This window comes from Oncorhynchus masou, chromosome 6, assembly GCF_036934945.1.
Source record: "Oncorhynchus masou masou isolate Uvic2021 chromosome 6, UVic_Omas_1.1, whole genome shotgun sequence".
NCBI lineage: Eukaryota > Metazoa > Chordata > Actinopteri > Salmoniformes > Salmonidae > Oncorhynchus > Oncorhynchus masou.
In genome coordinates, this window is record NC_088217.1 from 5,386,042 (window position 1) to 5,404,309 (window position 18,268).

The window sequence follows — 18,268 nt, forward strand, 5'->3', positions numbered from 1 at the left end:
TCTCCCTGTCCCTCTCTCCAACCTCCCTGTCCCCTCTCTGTGCCCCTCTCTCCCTGTCCCCTTTTCCGTTCTTTGAGCCTCTACCCAGTCCCTTCCATTCTCCCTGCAGTCTTTAAGAAAGTAGAACGGATTCAATGAACCAGAATGAGAAGGGGAGGAGAGAAAGAGAAATGAAGAGAGATGTGGAAAAATGAATGGGCTCACATTGTACAGGAGAAAAGAGGACTCGGCAGCGAAGGAGGCCTATATCTCCTGAAGTGTCTTTTGTCCCAACGTGAAGTAAGCCGAAAGAATATGCTCCTTCATAGCCCGGGTCTTTAAGGAACAGTCCAAGATTGATTTCTGCTTTCACTGAGAGGAAAGTAGAGCGTTCATGAGGGGCATGCAGAGTTCCTTCTCCTAGCCTCACTCTCATTTTTTTCTCTCCTCCTCTCTCTCTCTCTCCCTCTCTCCCCTCATCCTCTCTCTCTCCCCCCTCATCCTCTCTCTCTCGCCTACTCACTTCTCTCTCTCTCTCTCTCCCTCTCTCCCCTCATCCTCTCTCTCTCGCCTACTCACTTCTCTCTCTCTCTCTCTCTCTCTCACTCTGTAGATGTACAGTGAGCTGTCTGCTGTGGTTAGATGTTCAGTGAGCTCCAAAACTATTGGGACAGTGACATTTGTTGTCGTTGTTTGGGCTCTGTGTACTCCAGCACTTTGGATTTGAAATGATACAATAACTACGAGGTTCAAGTGCAGACTGTCAGCTTTAATCCGAGGGTATTTGCATCCATATCGAGTGAACCATTTAGAAATTACACCCCTTTTTGTACATAGTCCCCCCCCCCCCCCATTTTAGGGGTTTCAAAAGTATTGAGACAAATTCACTTATGTGTATTAACGTAGTAAAAAGTGAAGTATTTGGTTTCATATTCATAGTTATAAATTAAATGAATGGTATATAATGGTATATAATGGTATATAATGTATTGTGTCATTTTGGGAGTCACTTTTATTATAATATATAATATGTTTTCTAAATTAATGTGGATGTGGATAATCCTGAATAATGAGTGATGATGCACAAATATCAACCTCCCTGTCCTCTCAAAACATTTTTTTTGGGGGGTGGGGGGGGGGGTGTGTATATTATTTTTGACTTGCTCAGTCATGTGCTGGGGTGGTGTGATGGCAGTGGGTTTGAGATGTGATCATTTTTAATATAATATAAAAACTAGGGGCATTTCTTTCTCTCACACTCCCTTCTTCTGCGTTCAGAATAAACAGACAAATAGTGTTTTTTAAACTTGACTATGGGGGGGGGGGGGGGTTCAGATAATATGCTGCAAAGAAGCGAGTTTGATTCCGTTGAGTCTCATATATGATTGACATGAGAACTACAACAGGAGTTATGTAACTCTATTCAACATGGCTGAATGACAAGTCTGGCGGTCACACTCGCTGATGTAGCTAGTCGGGTGAGAGGAGTTGGCGACTTGGTGCCAAGCGTTGTGTGGAACACTGAAGGGGTTAAAGGAATGATGTGTGTCTGTGCCAAGACGGCAGGACTCTGCTCTAAAGAACCTAATTGAGACACTAATTCTCTCAAGGATGGGAGGGAGGGAGGGAGGGAGGGAGGGAGGGAGGGAGAAGGCCGGTGCTCCGAGCCAGCGAGCGGTTGAGATGGAGGGATGGAGAGAGAGAGAGTGATGGAGGGAACGAGGGAAGAGGCTGGAGCTAGAGGGATTGAAGGATTATGAAATATAGTGGTGGAAAAATCACTCAGCATCTTCCCTCTCCAACGCACAGAGGAAAGAGACACAAATAGAATACTGAGAGCTGTGCTGGATGACAACATGATGTTCAGTGTGTGGATCAGAAGCTGTCCTCTACACAAATAGGGAGGGGAGTTAACTCTCTCTCTCTCTCTCTCTCTCTCTGTCTCTCTCTCTCTGTCTCTCTCTCTCTCTCTCTCTCTCTCTGTCTCTCTCTCTCTCTCTCTCTCTCTCTCTCTCTCTCTCTCACTCACTCACTCACTCACTCACTCACCACTCACCACCACCACCACCACCACCACTCACCACCACCACTCACCACCACCACTCACTCACTCACTCACTCACTCTCTCTCTCAATGTTTGTTGGTGTTTGTTCTTCACTGGTTGCCCTTTTCTTGTGGCAACAGGTCACAAATCTTGCTGCTGTGATGACACACTGATATTTCACCCAATAGATATGGAAGTTTATCAACATTTTCGAATCCTTTGTGGATCTGTGTAATCTCAGGGAAATATTTGTCTCTAATATAGTCAAACATTTGGCAGCAGGTTAGGAAGTGCAGCTCAGTTTCCACCTCATTTTGTGGACAGTGAGCACATGGCCTGTCTACTCTTGAGAGCCATGTCTGCCTACGGCGGCCTTTCTCAATAGCAAGGCTAAGCTCACCGAGTCTGTACATAGTCAAACGCTTACCTTAAGTTTGGGACATTCACAGTGGTCAGGTATTCTGCCACTGTGTACTCTCTGTTTAGGGCCAAATAGCATTCAGGTTTGCTCTGTTTTTTTGTTGTTAAATCTTTTTTTTTTTTGTTAATTCTTTACAATATGTCAAGGTGATGTAGGTGATGGCTTTGTTATGGAAGGTTTGGGAATCTCTTCCTTTTAGGTGGTTGTAGAATTTAACGGCTCTTTTTCTGGAGATAATTAGTGGGTATCGTCATAATTGTGCTCTCTGCATGCATTATTGGGTGTTTTACGTTGTACACAGAAGATGTTTTTTTTTTGTCCAAACTTTTAACTGGTATACGGATTATATTTAATAATATGGTGTACAAATATATATACAGTACATCTATGTGTGAATGATCCCTAAAACAATTCCATATAGCTTAAAACAGTTACATTTTAAAGACCAGGGATGTTTTTACCTCGCAAAAAAAGAAGGAAGCATGTACAGAATAAATACTGAAAAAAATATATATCAAATTGAATTGAAGACGTACAATTACTCAGAACAATGTGGACTGCAATTGGGTTCAAGTTAAAATATTTATCAAAGATAGGTCTACATTTTGTTATTTTGTTCCTGTAAGCCATTTAACAACTATAACGGACTGACATTGTAATTGGAGTTGGCGGTCGAAAGTATTCACCCCCTTGGCATTTTTCGGGGGTTTGTATCATTTGATTTACATTTGATTTACATGCCTACCACTTTGAAAATGCAGCATATTTTTTATCGTGAAACAAACAAGAAAGACAACAAAAAAAGACAACAAAAAAAAAACAGAAAACTTGAATGTGGCAGCAGGTAGCCTAGTGTTTAGCACGTTGGGCCAGTAACCGAAAGGTTGCTTGATTGAATCCCCAGCTAACAAGGTACAAATCTGTCGTTCTGCCCCTGTACAGACAGTTAACCCACTGTTCCTAGGCCGTCATTGAAAATAAGAATTTGTTCTTAACTGACTTGCCTAGTTAAATAAAGGTAAAAAAATAATTAAAAATAAGTTATGTGTAGGGCCATTGACCTGCTGGAAGGTGAACCTCTGTCCCAGTCTCATATATCTAGAAGACTCCAACAGGTTTCCCTCAAGAATTCCCTCCATTTAGCACCATCCATCATTCTTTCAATTCAATTCTGACCAGTTTCCTGCCGATGAAAAACATGGTCCCTGCAGTCCCTGCCGATGAAAAACGTGGTCCCTGCAGTCCCTGCTTATGAAAAACATGGTCCCTGCGGTCCCTGCCGATGGAAAACATGGTCCCTGCGGTCCCTGCTGATGGAAAACATGGTCCCTGCGGTCCCTGCTGATGGAAAACATGGTCCCTGCGGTCCCTGCCGATGAAAACATGGTCCCTGCAGTCCCTGCTGATGGAAAACATGGTCCCTGCCGATGGAAAACATGGTCCCTGCGGTCCCTGCTGATGGAAAACATGGTCTCTGCCGATGAAAAACATGGTCCCTGCGGTCCCTGCCGATGAAAACATGGTCCCTGCGTTCCCTGCTGATGGAAAACATGGTCTCTGCCGATGAAAAACATGGTCCCTGCGGTCCCTGCTGATGGAAAACATGGTCTCTGCCAATGGAAAACATGGTCCCTGCGGTCCCTGCTGATGGAAAACATGGTCCCTGCCGATGGAAAACATGGTCCCTGCGGTCCCTGCTGATGGAAAACATGGTCTCTGCCGATGAAAAACATGGTCCCTGCGGTCCCTGCTGATGGAAAACATGGTCCCTGCTGATGGAAAACATGGTCCCTGCTGATGGAAAACATGCTCCCTGCTGATGGAAAACATGGTCCCTGCTGATGGAAAACATGGTCCCTGCTGATGGAAAACATGGTCCCTGCTGATGGAAAACATGGTCCCTGCAGTCCCTGCTGATGGAAAACATGGTGTTCTCGTAGGTGATGTAGGGTGTTGGGTTTGTCCTTGATGGCCAAAAAAGCTCAATTTTAGTCTCATCTGACAAGAGTACCTTCTTCCATATGTTTGGGGAGTCTCCCACATGCCTTTTGGCGAACACCAAATGTGTTTGCTTATTCTTTTCTTTAAGCAATGGCTTTTTTTCTGGCCACTCTTCCATAAAGCCCAGCTCTGTGGAGTGTACGGCTTAAAGTGGTCCTATGGACAGATACTCCAATCTCCACTGTGGAGCTTTGCAGCTCCTTCGGGGTTATCTTTGGTCTCTTTGTTGCCTCTCGGATTAATGCCCTCCTTGCCTGGTCCACGAGTTTCAGCGCACGCTTTGATGGCGCCAGAGGGGAACAGGGTCACCGGGCAAGTCCCCTTCTTGAATGTTCCATTTAAGTACAGGAATGAAGTAAAGACCAGACATAAGAGTATGTTGAGTCTTACTCTGTTATGGTCCGTAAAGTCAACAACTTATAGCTGAGGAATTGATGTTGGCAAGGAGTGCAGTCCATAAAATAAGCCAAGACAGCACAGAGCTTTTAATAGCAAAGTGACAATCAGCAGGAACAGTTTCCCAGGCGATATTTTCTTTAACTAATTATGAGACTTCTGAAGGTAATTGGTTGCACCAGATCTTATTTAGGGGCTTCATAGCAAAGGAGGTGAATACATATGTACGCACCACTTTTCAGTTCTAAAAAATAAATAACATTGAAACATTGAAGTTTTTTTTTTTTTCATTTCACCTCACCAATTTGGACTATTTTGTGTATGTCCATCACATGAAATCCAAATAAAAATAGATTTAAATTACAGGTTGTAGTGCAACAAAATAAGAAAAACGCCATGCGGGATAAAACCTTTTGCAAGGTACTGTAAAAGACCTTAAATACACAACTTGAAGTAAACACGTATTGGGCCATGGAGCACGTTCTGATTGGCCAGTGAGGGGCCAAGCCGCGACACACCCACAACTTGAAGTAAACACGTATTGGGCCATGGAGCACGTTCTGATTGGCCAGTGAGGGGCCAAGCCGCGACACACCCACAACTTGAAGTAAACACGTATTGGGCCATGGAGCACGTTCTGATTGGCCAGTGAGAGGCCAAGCCGCGACACACCCACAACTTGAAGTAAACACGTATTTGGCCATGGAGCACGTTCCGATTGGCCAGTGAGGGGCACACCCACAACTTGTTCATTCATCAGAACTCAGCCCTTTCTAGCCAAAGCCAGCAAGTGCTCTGATAATTGTGATAGTGAAATTTCCTCAGCCCTGTTCCCTCCCCAGCCCTGTGACCCAGACTCTAGCCCTGTTCCCTCCCCAGGCCTGTGACTCAGTCTCTGGCCCTGTTCCCTCCCCAGCCCTGTGACCCAGTCTCTGGCCCTGTTCCCTCCCCAGCCCTGTGACCCAGTCTCTGGTCCTGTTCCCTCCCCAGCCCTGTGACCCAGTCTCTGGCCCTGTTCCCTCCCCAGCCCTGTGACCCAGTCTCTGGCCCTGTTCCCTCCTCAGCCCTGTGGCCCAGTCTCTGGTCCTGTTCCCTCCTCAGCCCTGTGACCCAGTCTCTGGCCCTGTTCCCTCCCCAGCCCTGTGACCCAGTCTCTGGCCCTGTTCCCTCCTCAGCCCTGTGGCCCAGTCTCTGGTCCTGTTCCCTCCTCAGCCCTGTGGCCCAGACTCTGGCCCTGTTCCATCCCCATCCCTGTTCCCTCCCCAGCCCTGTTACCCAGCTTCTTGCAGGTCTGGGAGGAGAGGAGAGGAGATGAAAGGAGAGGAGAGGAGAGGGAAGGGAGGGGGGATCCCAGCTGAGGCAGTGTGGGAAAATGATCTAGCTCGGCATGTGCACACCCAATTACCCACAACCCCCCGGCAGGTGACCCAGGTCACTGGACTGTATAGTGAAACAGCAGTCGCCCGTATGAATGGACAGGCTGGCGGACTGCTTTGTGGAGTAACAGACTTGTTGTGTCCACTCGCTTCAAAAGGTGGTTTGTGCTTGTTGATTGACCAATCACAGCTATTCACTGAATTCCCAATGAAACGACATTGACAACAGATATGAGATTGAATACCCAGAACATCCCAGGTCTGCATGCAGATGATATTCTTTTAGGTGGTGTTTGGGATTTATTCCTTCCCCTGTAGAGTATGTCATATATAGATGGTATACAGGGTCTTCAGAGAGATTCAAACCTGTTGATTTATTCCACATTTGTTGTTGTGTTACAGCTTAAATTCACAATGGATTAAAAATATTTTCTCTCGCCCATCTACGCACCTCATAATTACAAAGCGAGAACATGTTTTTAGACGTTTTTGGCAAATGTATTGGAAATTAAATACAGAAATCTCATTTACGTAAGTATTCACATCCCCGAGTTAATACATTGTAGAAGCACATTTGTTTGCAATTGCAGCTGTGAGTCTTTCTGGGTAAATCTCTTAAGATCTTTCCACACCTAGATTGTGCAACATTTGTCCATTATAATTTTCAAGTAGATTTAAGTCAAAACTGTAACTCGGCCACTCAGGAACGTTCACTGTCGTCATGGCAATGAACTCCAGTGTAGATTTGGCCTTGTGTTTTAGGTTATTGTACTGCTGAAAGGTGAATTCATCTCCCAGTGTCTGGTGGAAAGCAACTCCAGTGTAGATTTGGCCTTGTGTTTTAGGTTATTGTACTGCTGAAAGGTGAATTCATCTCCCAGTGTCTGGTGGAAAGCAACTCCAGTGTAGATTTGACCTTGTGTTTTAGGTTATTGTCCTGCTGAAAGGTGAATTCATCTCCCCGTGTCTGGTGGAAAGCAGACCAAGGTTTTCCTCTAGGGTTTTGCCTGTGCTTAGCTGCATTCCATTTTTTCCCCCTGAAAAACTCCCCAGTCCTTAACGATTACAAGCATACCCATAACATGATGCAACCACCACTACGCTTGAAAATATGGAGAGTGGTACTCAGTAATGTATTGGATTGGATTTGCCCCAAACATAACACTTTGTATTCCGGACAAAAAGTGAATTTTGCAGTATTACTTTATTGCAGGGCTTTCCAACCCTGTTCCTGCAGAGCTACCCTCCTGTAGGTTTTCAATCCAACCCTAATCTAGCTAGATTCTAATAATCAGCTGGTCGATAAACTGAATCAGGCTAGTTACAACTGGGGTTGGAGTGAAAACCTACAGGAGGGTCTCTCTCCAGGAACAGGGTTGGAGTTAAAACCTACAGGATTGTCTCTCTCCAGGAACAGGGGTGGAGTTAAAACCTACAGGAGGGTATCTCTCCAGGAACAGGGTTGGAACTAAAAACTACAGGAGGGTATCTCTCCAGAAACAGGGTTGGAGTTAAAACTACAGGAGGGTATCTCTCCAGGATCGGGGTTGGAGTTTAAACCTACAGGAGGGTAGCTCTCCAGGAACAGGGTTGGAGTGAAAACCTACAGGAGGGTATCTCTCCAGGATCGGGGTTGGAGTTTAAACCTACATGAGGGTATCTCTCTAGGAACAGGGTTGGAGTTAAAACCTACAAGAGGGTGTCTCTCCAGGATCGGGGTTGGAGTTAAAACCTACAGGAGGGTCTCTCACCAGGAACAGGGTTGGAGTTAAAACCTACAGGAGGGTCTCTCACCAGGAACAGGGTTGGAGTTGAAAACCTACAGGAGGGTAGCTCTCCAGGAACAGGGTTGAAGTGTCCTGCTTTAGTGCCTTGTTTACAAACAGGATGCATGTTTTGGAATATTTTTATTCTGTACAGACTTCCTTCTTTTCACTGTCATTTAGGTTGGTGTTATGGAGTAGCTACAATGTTGTTGTTCCATCCTCAGTTTTCTCCTGTCACAGCCAATAAACTCCATAACTGTTTTAAAGTCACCATTGTCCTCATGGCAAGATCCCGGAGCTGTTTCCTTCTTCTCCGGCAACTGAGTTAGGAAGGACTCCTGTATCTTTGTAGTGACTGGGTGTATTGATGCACCATCCAAAGTGTATTTAATCACTTCGCCATGCTCAAAGGGATATTCAATGTCTACTTTCACATTTTTACACATCTACCAATAGGTGCCTTTCTTTTTATTGGAAAACCTCCCTGGTCTTTGTGGTTGAATCTGTGTTTGAAATTCACTGCTCGACTAAGGGACCTTACAGGCAATTGTATGTGTGGGGTACAGAGATGAGTTAGTCATTCAGAAATCATGTTCAACACTATTATTGCACACAGAGTGAGTCCATGTAACTTGTTATGTGACTTGTTAAGCACATTTTTACTCCTGAACTTATTTAGGTTTTCCAAAACAAAAGGGGTTGAATACTTATTGACTCAAAACATTTTAGCTTTACATTATTTATTATTTTGTAAACATTTCGAAAACCATAGTTCCACTTTGACATTATTATTTTTTTTAAATCAAATTTAAATTCAGGTTGTGACACAACAAAATGTGGAAAAACTCAAGGGGTGTGAATACTTACTGAAGGCTCTGGAGAGACAGTATGATATGTTGTTCTGTCTATCTCTAGGTGGTGTACTGTATGCAACCTATAGATGATATCTGATATGTTCCTACATGACTGATACCTATAGATGATATGTGATATGTTCCTACATGACTGATACCTATAGATGATACCTGATATGTTCCTACATGACTGATACCTATAGATGATACCTGATATGTTCCTACATGACTGATACCTATAGATGATACCTGATATGTTCCTCACTTCCTGAATTGACCAACCCTGGAATAATATCAGATGTTGTTCTCTTCACTATAGGTGGAGGTATACTGTTATTATACAGTGTCTTGCGAAAGTATTCGGCCCCCTTGAACTTTGCGACCTTTTGCCACATTTCTGGCTTCAAACATAAAGATATAAAACTGTATTTTTTTTGTGAAGAATCAACAACAAGTGGGACACAATCGTGAAGTGGAACAACATTTATTGGATATTTCAAACTTTTTTAACAAATCAAAAACTGAAATATTGGGCGTGCAAAATTATTCAGCCCCCTTAAGTTAATACTTTGTAGCGTCACCTTTTGCTGCGATTACAGCTGTAAGTCGCTTGGGGTATGTCTCTATCAGTTTTGCACATCGAGAGACTGACATTTTTTCCCATTCCTTCTTGCAAAACAGCTCGAGCTCAGTGAGGTTGGATGGAGAGCATTTGTGAACAGCAGTTTTCAGTTCTTTCCACAGATTCTCGATTGGATTCAGGTCTGGACTTTGACTTGGCCATTCTAACACCTGGATATGTTTAATTTTGAACCATTCCATTGTAGATTTTGCTTTATGTTTTGGATCATTGTCTTGTTGGAAGACAAATCTCCGTCCCAGTCTCAGGTCTTTTGCAGACTCCATCAGGTTTTCTTCCAGAATGGTCCTGTATTTGGCTCCATCCATCTCCCCATCAATTTTAACCATCTTCCCTGTCCCTGCTGAAGAAAAGCAGGCCCAAACCATGATGCTTCCACCACCATGTTTGACAGTGGGGATGGTGTGTTCAGGGTGATGAGCTGTGTTGCTTTTACGCCAAACATAACGATTTGCATTGTTGCCAAAAAGTTCAATTTTGGTTTCATCTGACCAGAGCACCTTCTTCCACATGTTTGGTGTGTCTCCCAGGTGGCTTGTGGCAAACTTTAAAAGACACTTTTTATGGATATCTTTAAGAAATGGCTTTCTTCTTGCCACTCTTCCATAAAGGCCAGATTTGTGCAATATACGACTGATTGTTGTCCTATGGACAGAGTCTCCCACCTCAGCTGTAGATCTCTGCAGTTCATCCAGAGTGATCATGGGCCTCTTGGCTGCATCTCTGATCAGTCTTCTCCTTGTATGAGCTGAAAGTTTAGAGGGACGGCCAAGTCTTGGTAGATTTGCAGTGGTCTGATACTCCTTCCATTTCAATATTATCGCTTGTACAGTGCTCCTTGGGATGTTTAAAGCTTGGGAAATCTTTTTGTATCCAAATCCGGCTTTAAACTTCTTCACAACAGTATCTCGGACCTGCCTGGTGTGTTCCTTGTTCTTCATGATGCTCTCTGCGCTTTTAACGGACCTCTGAGACTATCACAGTGCAGGTGCATTTATACGGAGACTTGATTACACACAGGTGGATTGTATTTATCATCATTAGTCATTTAGGTCAACATTAGATCATTCAGAGATCCTCACTGAACTTCTGGAGAGAGTTTGCTGCACTGAAAGTAAAGGGGCTGAATAATTTTGCACGCCTAATTTTTCAGTTTTTGATTTTTTTTTAAAGTTTGAAATATCCAATAAATGTCGTTCCACTTTATGATTGTGTCCCACTTGTTGTTGATTCTTAACAAAAAAATACAGTTTTATATCTTTATGTTTGAAGCCTGAAATGTGGCAAAAGGTCGCAAAGTTCAAGGGGGCCGAATACTTTCGCAAGGCTGTATCTGATATGTTCCTATGGGATGGTTACCTTCCCCTATAGATTGTATTATATAATATGTAATATGATATTTTGTTGTTGTGGTTCTGTCCATTTATAGGTGGTGTATGTGACTGCTACCTTTCCCTATGTCATGCTGTTGGTCCTGCTGATCCGAGGTGTGACTCTGCCGGGGGCATGGGAAGGAATCAAGTTCTACCTGTACCCTGACATCTCCCGCCTCTCAGACCCACAGGTAGGTACCGTCGCTCGATTCAACGTGGCCGCCCGGGTTGCCCTTCTCTCTCAGCCACGAGCAGTTAGTGTCTCAGCAACTGTCACCTTCGATCCAACATGGCATCCCTGTCGCCTTCTCTCTCAGCCACGAGCAGTTAGTGTCTCAGCAACTGTCACCTTCGATCCAACATGGCATCCCTGTCGCCTTCTCCCCCAGCTGCTGTTACTCTCTCAACAACTGTCAACATAGGTCTGCTCGATCCAACATGGCCTCCCGGTCGCCTTCTCTCTAAGCCATTAGCAGTTTGTCTCACAGCAACTGGGCAAATCTGGACCTATGGGCCGTTCTGGCCCCTGGACCTATGGGCCGTTCTGGCCCCTGGACCTATGGGCAGTTCTGGACCTATGGGCCGTTCTGGCCCCTGTACCTATGGGCCGTTCTGGCCCCTGGACCTATGGGCAGTTCTGGACCTATGGGCCGTTCTGGCCCCAGGACCTATGGGCCGTTCTGGTCCCTGTGGGCCGTTCTGGCACCTGGCCCTAAGGGCCGTTCTGGCTCAGATAGAACATACCTCTCTTTACACAATGTTGGGCCTTGCACCGTAAGCCCTATACCCCTATACCCTATATCCCTATACCCCTATTACCCTACAAACCTATACCCTATACCATACAACCCTATTACCATATACCCCTATACCCTATACCCCTATACCCTATACCCCTATACTCTATAACCCTATACCGCATACCCTATACCCTATAACCTATACCCTATAACCCTATACCCTATAACTCTACAACCCTATAACCCTATACCCTATAACCCTACAACCCTATACCCTATAACCCTACAACCCTATACCCTATAACCCTATACCCTATACCCTATAACCCTGTACCCAAAACCCTATACCCTATACCCTATAACCCTACAACCCTATACCCTATAATCCTATACCCTATACCCTATAACCCTGTACCCTATAACCTATACCCTATAACCCTATTCCCTATAACCCAAAAGCATATAACCCTACATCCCTATACCCTATAACCCTATACCCTATAACCCTATATCCCTATACCCCTATAACCCTATACCTCTATATCCCTATACCCTTATAACCCTATACCCCTATACCATATACCCCTATACCCCTACAACCCTATAAACCTATAACCCTATACCCCTACAACCCTATACCTCTATAACCCTATACCCCTATACCATATAACCCTATACCCCTACAACCCTATAAACCTATAACCCTACAACCCTATAACCCTATAACCCTACAACCCTATACCTCTATAACCCTATACCCCTATACCATATACCCCTATACCCCTACACCCACATAACCCTGCAACCCAATACCCCTACAAGCCTATAACCCTATAACCCTACAACCCTATACTTCTATAACCCTATACCCCTATACCATATGCCCCTATACCCCTACAACCCTATAAACCTATAACCCTATACCCCTACAACCCTATAAACCTATTCCCCTATACCCCTACAACCCTATAACCCTATACCCTTACAACCCTACACCCCCACGCCTTCAGTTCACATGTCTAGGGACAGTCTAATATTGACCTAATGACCTTCAGTTCACACGCCGAGGGACAGTCTAATATTGACCTAATGACCTTCAGTTCACATGTCTAGGGACAGTCTAATAGTGACCTAATGACCTTCAGTTCAGAGAAAGTCAAAATAACAATGCATATTAACAAGAACCATGGACTTTTAACCTACAGACATTTAATTACCTGACGGATTTGACAAGTTATCAATTAATTGGCACAATATTGTCCACTTCTTCGTCTTTTAAAAGTACGGCACTGGGAAGGTTGATGTGTCACAAACCGATGATTCATCTGTAGGCTACGAACAGAGCACTTCAGTTCTGATCCAAACTGGGCCCAGTACCTGTTCAACTCTGTAATATCCCTCATAACACAGGGATGACGATTCACACGGGAGAAGAATCAGAGGACATTGAAGTTTTCAGAATAAAAAATAAAAAATGTTTTTGGGGCTGGGACAATAAAAATTACTGACATGGCAGATTCGGACGGGACCAAAATTATGGACGTAGTGATTTGTGTTCGTGCACACAATTACATTACCTGAGCTGACCCCCTATACCCTATACCACACAATTACATTACCTGAGCTGACCCCCTATACCCTATACCACACAATTACATTACCTGAGCTGACCCCCTATACCCTATACCACACAATTACATTACCTGAGCTGACCCCCTATACCCTATACCCTATACCACACAATTACATTACCTGAGCTGACCCCTATACCCTATACCACACAATTACATTACCTGAGCTGACCCCCTATACCCTATACCACACAATTACATTACCTGAGCTGACCCCCTATACCCTATAACCTATACCACACAATTACATTACCTGAGCTGACCCCTATACCCTATACCACACAATTACATTACCTGAGCTGACCCCCTATACCCTATACCCTATACCACACAATTACATTACCTGAGCTGACCCCCTATACCCTATACCACACAATTACATTACCTGAGCTGACCCCCTATACCCTATACCCTATACCACACAATTACATTACCTGAGCTGACCCCCTATACCCTATACCCTATACCCTATAACACACAATTACATTACCTGAGCTGACCCCCTATACCCTATACCACACAATTACATTACCTGAGCTGACCCCCTATACCCTATACCACACAATTACATTACCTGAGCTGACCCCCTATACCCTATACCCTATAACACACAATTACATTACCTGAGCTGACCCCCTATACCCTATACCACACAATTACGTTACCTGAGCTGACCCCTATACCCTATACCCTATACCCTTTAACACACAATTACATTACCTGAGCTGACCCCCTATACCCTATACCCTATACCCTATAACACACAATTACATTACCTGAGCTGACCCCCTATACCCTATACCACACAATTACATTACCTGAGCTGACCCCCTATACCCTATACCACACAATGACATTACCTGAGCTGACCCCCTATACCCTATACCACACAATGACATTACCTGAGCTGACCCCCTATACCCTATACCACACAATGACATTACCTGAGCTGACCCCCTATAACACACAATGACATTACCTGAGCTGACCCCCTATACCCTATACCCCTATACCCCTACAACACACAATTACATTACCTGAGCTGACCCCCTATACCACACACTTACATTACCTGAGCTGACCCCCTATACCCCTTTACCCCTACAACAAACAATTACATTACCTGAGTTGACCCCCTATACCACACAATTACATTACCTGAGCTGACCCACTATACCATATACCACACAATTACATTACCTGAGCTGACCCCCTATACCCTATACCACACAATTACATTACCTGAGCTGACCCCCTATACCCTATACCACACAATTACATTACCTGAGCTGACCCCATATACCCTATACCCTATACCCTATAACACACAATTACATTACCTGAGCTGACCCCCTATACCCTATACCACACAATTACATTACCTTAGCTGACCCCCTATACCCTATACCACACAATTACATTACCTGAGCTGACCCCCTGTACCCTATACCACACAATTACATTACCTGAGCTGACCACCTATACCCTATACCACACAATTACATTACCTGAGCTGACCCCCTATACCCTATACCACACAATTTCATTACCTGAGCTGACCCCCTATACCCTATACCCTATACCACACAATTACATGACCCCCTTTAACACACAATGACATTACCTGAGCTGACCCCCTATACCCTATACCCCTATACCCCTACAACACACAATTACATTACCTGAGCTGAACCCCTATACCCTATACCCCTATACCCCTACAACACACAATAACATTACCTGAGCTGACCCCCTATACCACACAATTACATTACCTGAGCTGACCCCCTATACCCTATTCCACACAATTACATTACCTGAGCTGACCCCCTATACCCTATACCACACAATTACGTTACCTGAGCTGACCCCCTATACCCTATACCACACAATGACATTACCTGAGGTGACCCCCTATACCCTATATTCACAATTACATTACCTGAGCTGACCCCCTACAACACACAATTACATTACCTGAGCTGACCCGCTATACCCTATACCACACAATTACATTACCTGAGCTGACCCCTATACCCTATACCCCTATACCCCTACAACACACAATTACATTACCTGAGCTGACCCCCTGTACCACACACTTACATTACCTGAGCTGACCCCCTATACCCCTATACCCCTACAACACACAATTACATTACCTGAGTTGACCCCCTATACCACACAATTACATTACCTGAGCTGACCCCCTATACCACACACTTACATTACCTGAGCTGACCCCCTATACCCCTATACCCCTACAACACACAATTACATTACCTGAGTTGACCCCCTATACCACACAATTACATTACCTGAGCTGACCCACTATACCATATACCACACAATTACATTACCTGAGCTGACCCCCTATACCCTATACCACACACTTACATTACCTGAGCTGACCCCCTATACCCTATACCACACAATTACATTACCTGAGCTGACCCCCTATACCCTATACCCTATACCCTATAACACACAATTACATTACCTGAGCTGACCCCCTATACCCTATATTCACAATTACATTACCTGAGTTGACCCCCTATACCCTATACCACACAATTACATTACCTGAGCTGACCCCCTATACCCTATACCCTATACCACACAATTACATTACCTGAGCTGACCCCCTATACCCTATACCACACAATTACATTACCTGAGCTGACCCCCTATACCCTATACCCTATAACACACAATTACATTACCTGAGCTGACCCCCTATACCCTATATTCACAATTACATTACCTGAGCTGATCACCTATACCCTATACCCTATACCCTATAACACACAATTACATTACCTGAGCTGACCCCCTATACCCTATATTCACAATTACATTACCTGAGCTGACCCCCTATACCCTATACCCTATACCCTATAACACACAATTACATTACCTGAGTTGACCCCCTATACCACACAATTACATTACCTGAGCTGACCGCCTATACCCTATACCCCTATACCCCTACAACACACAATTACATTACCTGAACTGACCCCCTATACCCTATACGCCTATACCCCTACAACACACAATAACATTACCTGAGCTGACCCCCTATACCACACAATTACATTACCTGTGCTGACCCCCTATACTCTATACCACACAATTACATTACCTGCGCTGACCCCCTATACCCTATACCACACAATTGCATTACCTGAGCTGACTCCCTATACCCTATACCACACAATTACATTACCTGAGCTGACTCCCTATACCCTATACCACACAATTACATTACCTGAGCTGACCCCTATACCCTATACCACACAATGACATTACCTGAGCTGACCCCCTATACCCTATATTCACAATTACATTACCTGAGCTGACCCCCTATACCCCTACAACACACAATTACATTACCTGAGCTGACCCCCTATACCCTATACCCCTATACCCCTACACCGCACAATTACATTACCTGAGTTGACCCCCTATACCACACAATTACATTACCTGAGCTGACCCCCTATACCCTATACCCCTATACCCCTACAACACACAATTACATTACCTGATTTGACCCCCTATATTCACAATTACATTACCTGAGCTGACCCCCTATACCCTATAACATACAATTACATTACCTGAGCTGACCCCCTATACCCTATACCCTATACCCCTATACCCCTATATCCCTATATTCACAATTACATTACCTGAGCTGACCCCCAATACCCTATACCATATACCACACAATTACATTACCTGAGCTGACCCCCTATACCCTATACCACACAATTACATTACCTGAGCTCCCCCAGTAAAACATGTCTGTAACCCTATACCCTGTACCCCTATATCCCTATACCCTATACTCTATATCCCTATAGCCTTATACCCCTATACCCCTATATCCCTATACCCTATACCCCTATATCCATATACCCTATATCCCTATACCCCTATATCCCTATGCCCTATACCCCTATACCCCTATATCCCTATACCCTATACCCTATATCCCTATACCCTATATACTCTATACCCCTATATCCCTATACCCTATACCCCTATATCCCTATACCCTATACCCCTATATCCCTATACCCTATATCCCTATACCCTATACCCCTATACCCCTATATCCCTATACCCTATACCCCTATACCCTATACCCCTATATCCCTATACCCTATACCCCTATATCCCTATACCCCTATATCCCTATACCCTATATCCCTATATCCCTATACCCTATACCCCTATACCCCTATACCTCTATATCCCTATACCCCTATATCCCTATACCCTATATCCCTATACCCCTATATCCCTATACCCTATATCCCTATATCCCTATACCCTATACCCCTATATCCCTATACCCTATACCCCTATACCCTATACCCCTATATCCCTATACCCTATACCCCTATATCCCTATACCCCTATAACCCTATACCCTATACCTCTATATCCCTATACCCCTATATCTCTATACCCTATACCCCTATATCCATTTACCCTATACCCCTATACCCTATACCCCTATACCCTATACCCCTATACCCTATATCCCTATACCCTATACCCCTATACCCTATACCCCTATACCCTATACCCCTATACCCTATACCCCTATACCCTATACCCCTATACCCTATATCCCTATACCCTATATCCCTATACCCCTATACCCCTATATCCCTATACCCTATACCCCATACATATATATCCCTATATCCCTATATCCCTATACCCTATACCCCTCTACCCTATATCCCTATACCCCTATACCCCTATACCCTATACCCCTATATCCCTATACTCTATACCCCTAGACCCCTATACCATATATCCCTATATCCCTATACCCTATACCCCTCTACCCTATATCCCTATACCCCTATACCCCTATACTCTATACCCCTATATCCCTATACTCTATACCCCTATATCCCTATACCCCTATACCTCTATATCCCTATACCCCTATATCCCTCTACCCTATATCCCTATACCCCTATACCCCTATACTCTATACCCCTATATCCCTATACTCTATAC

General features: G+C 44.3%; 1 protein-coding gene across 1 annotated transcript in view; it reads left to right on the forward strand.

Moving 5' to 3' along the window:
- Positions 1-18,268, forward strand: part of slc6a11b (solute carrier family 6 member 11b) — a 103,521-nt gene that overhangs the window by 33,228 nt on the left and 52,025 nt on the right. The window contains exon 7 of the mRNA XM_064967448.1: positions 10,908-11,042. Within this exon, the coding sequence (XP_064823520.1) occupies positions 10,908-11,042 (135 nt within the window). The remainder of the gene's footprint in view (positions 1-10,907; positions 11,043-18,268) is intronic.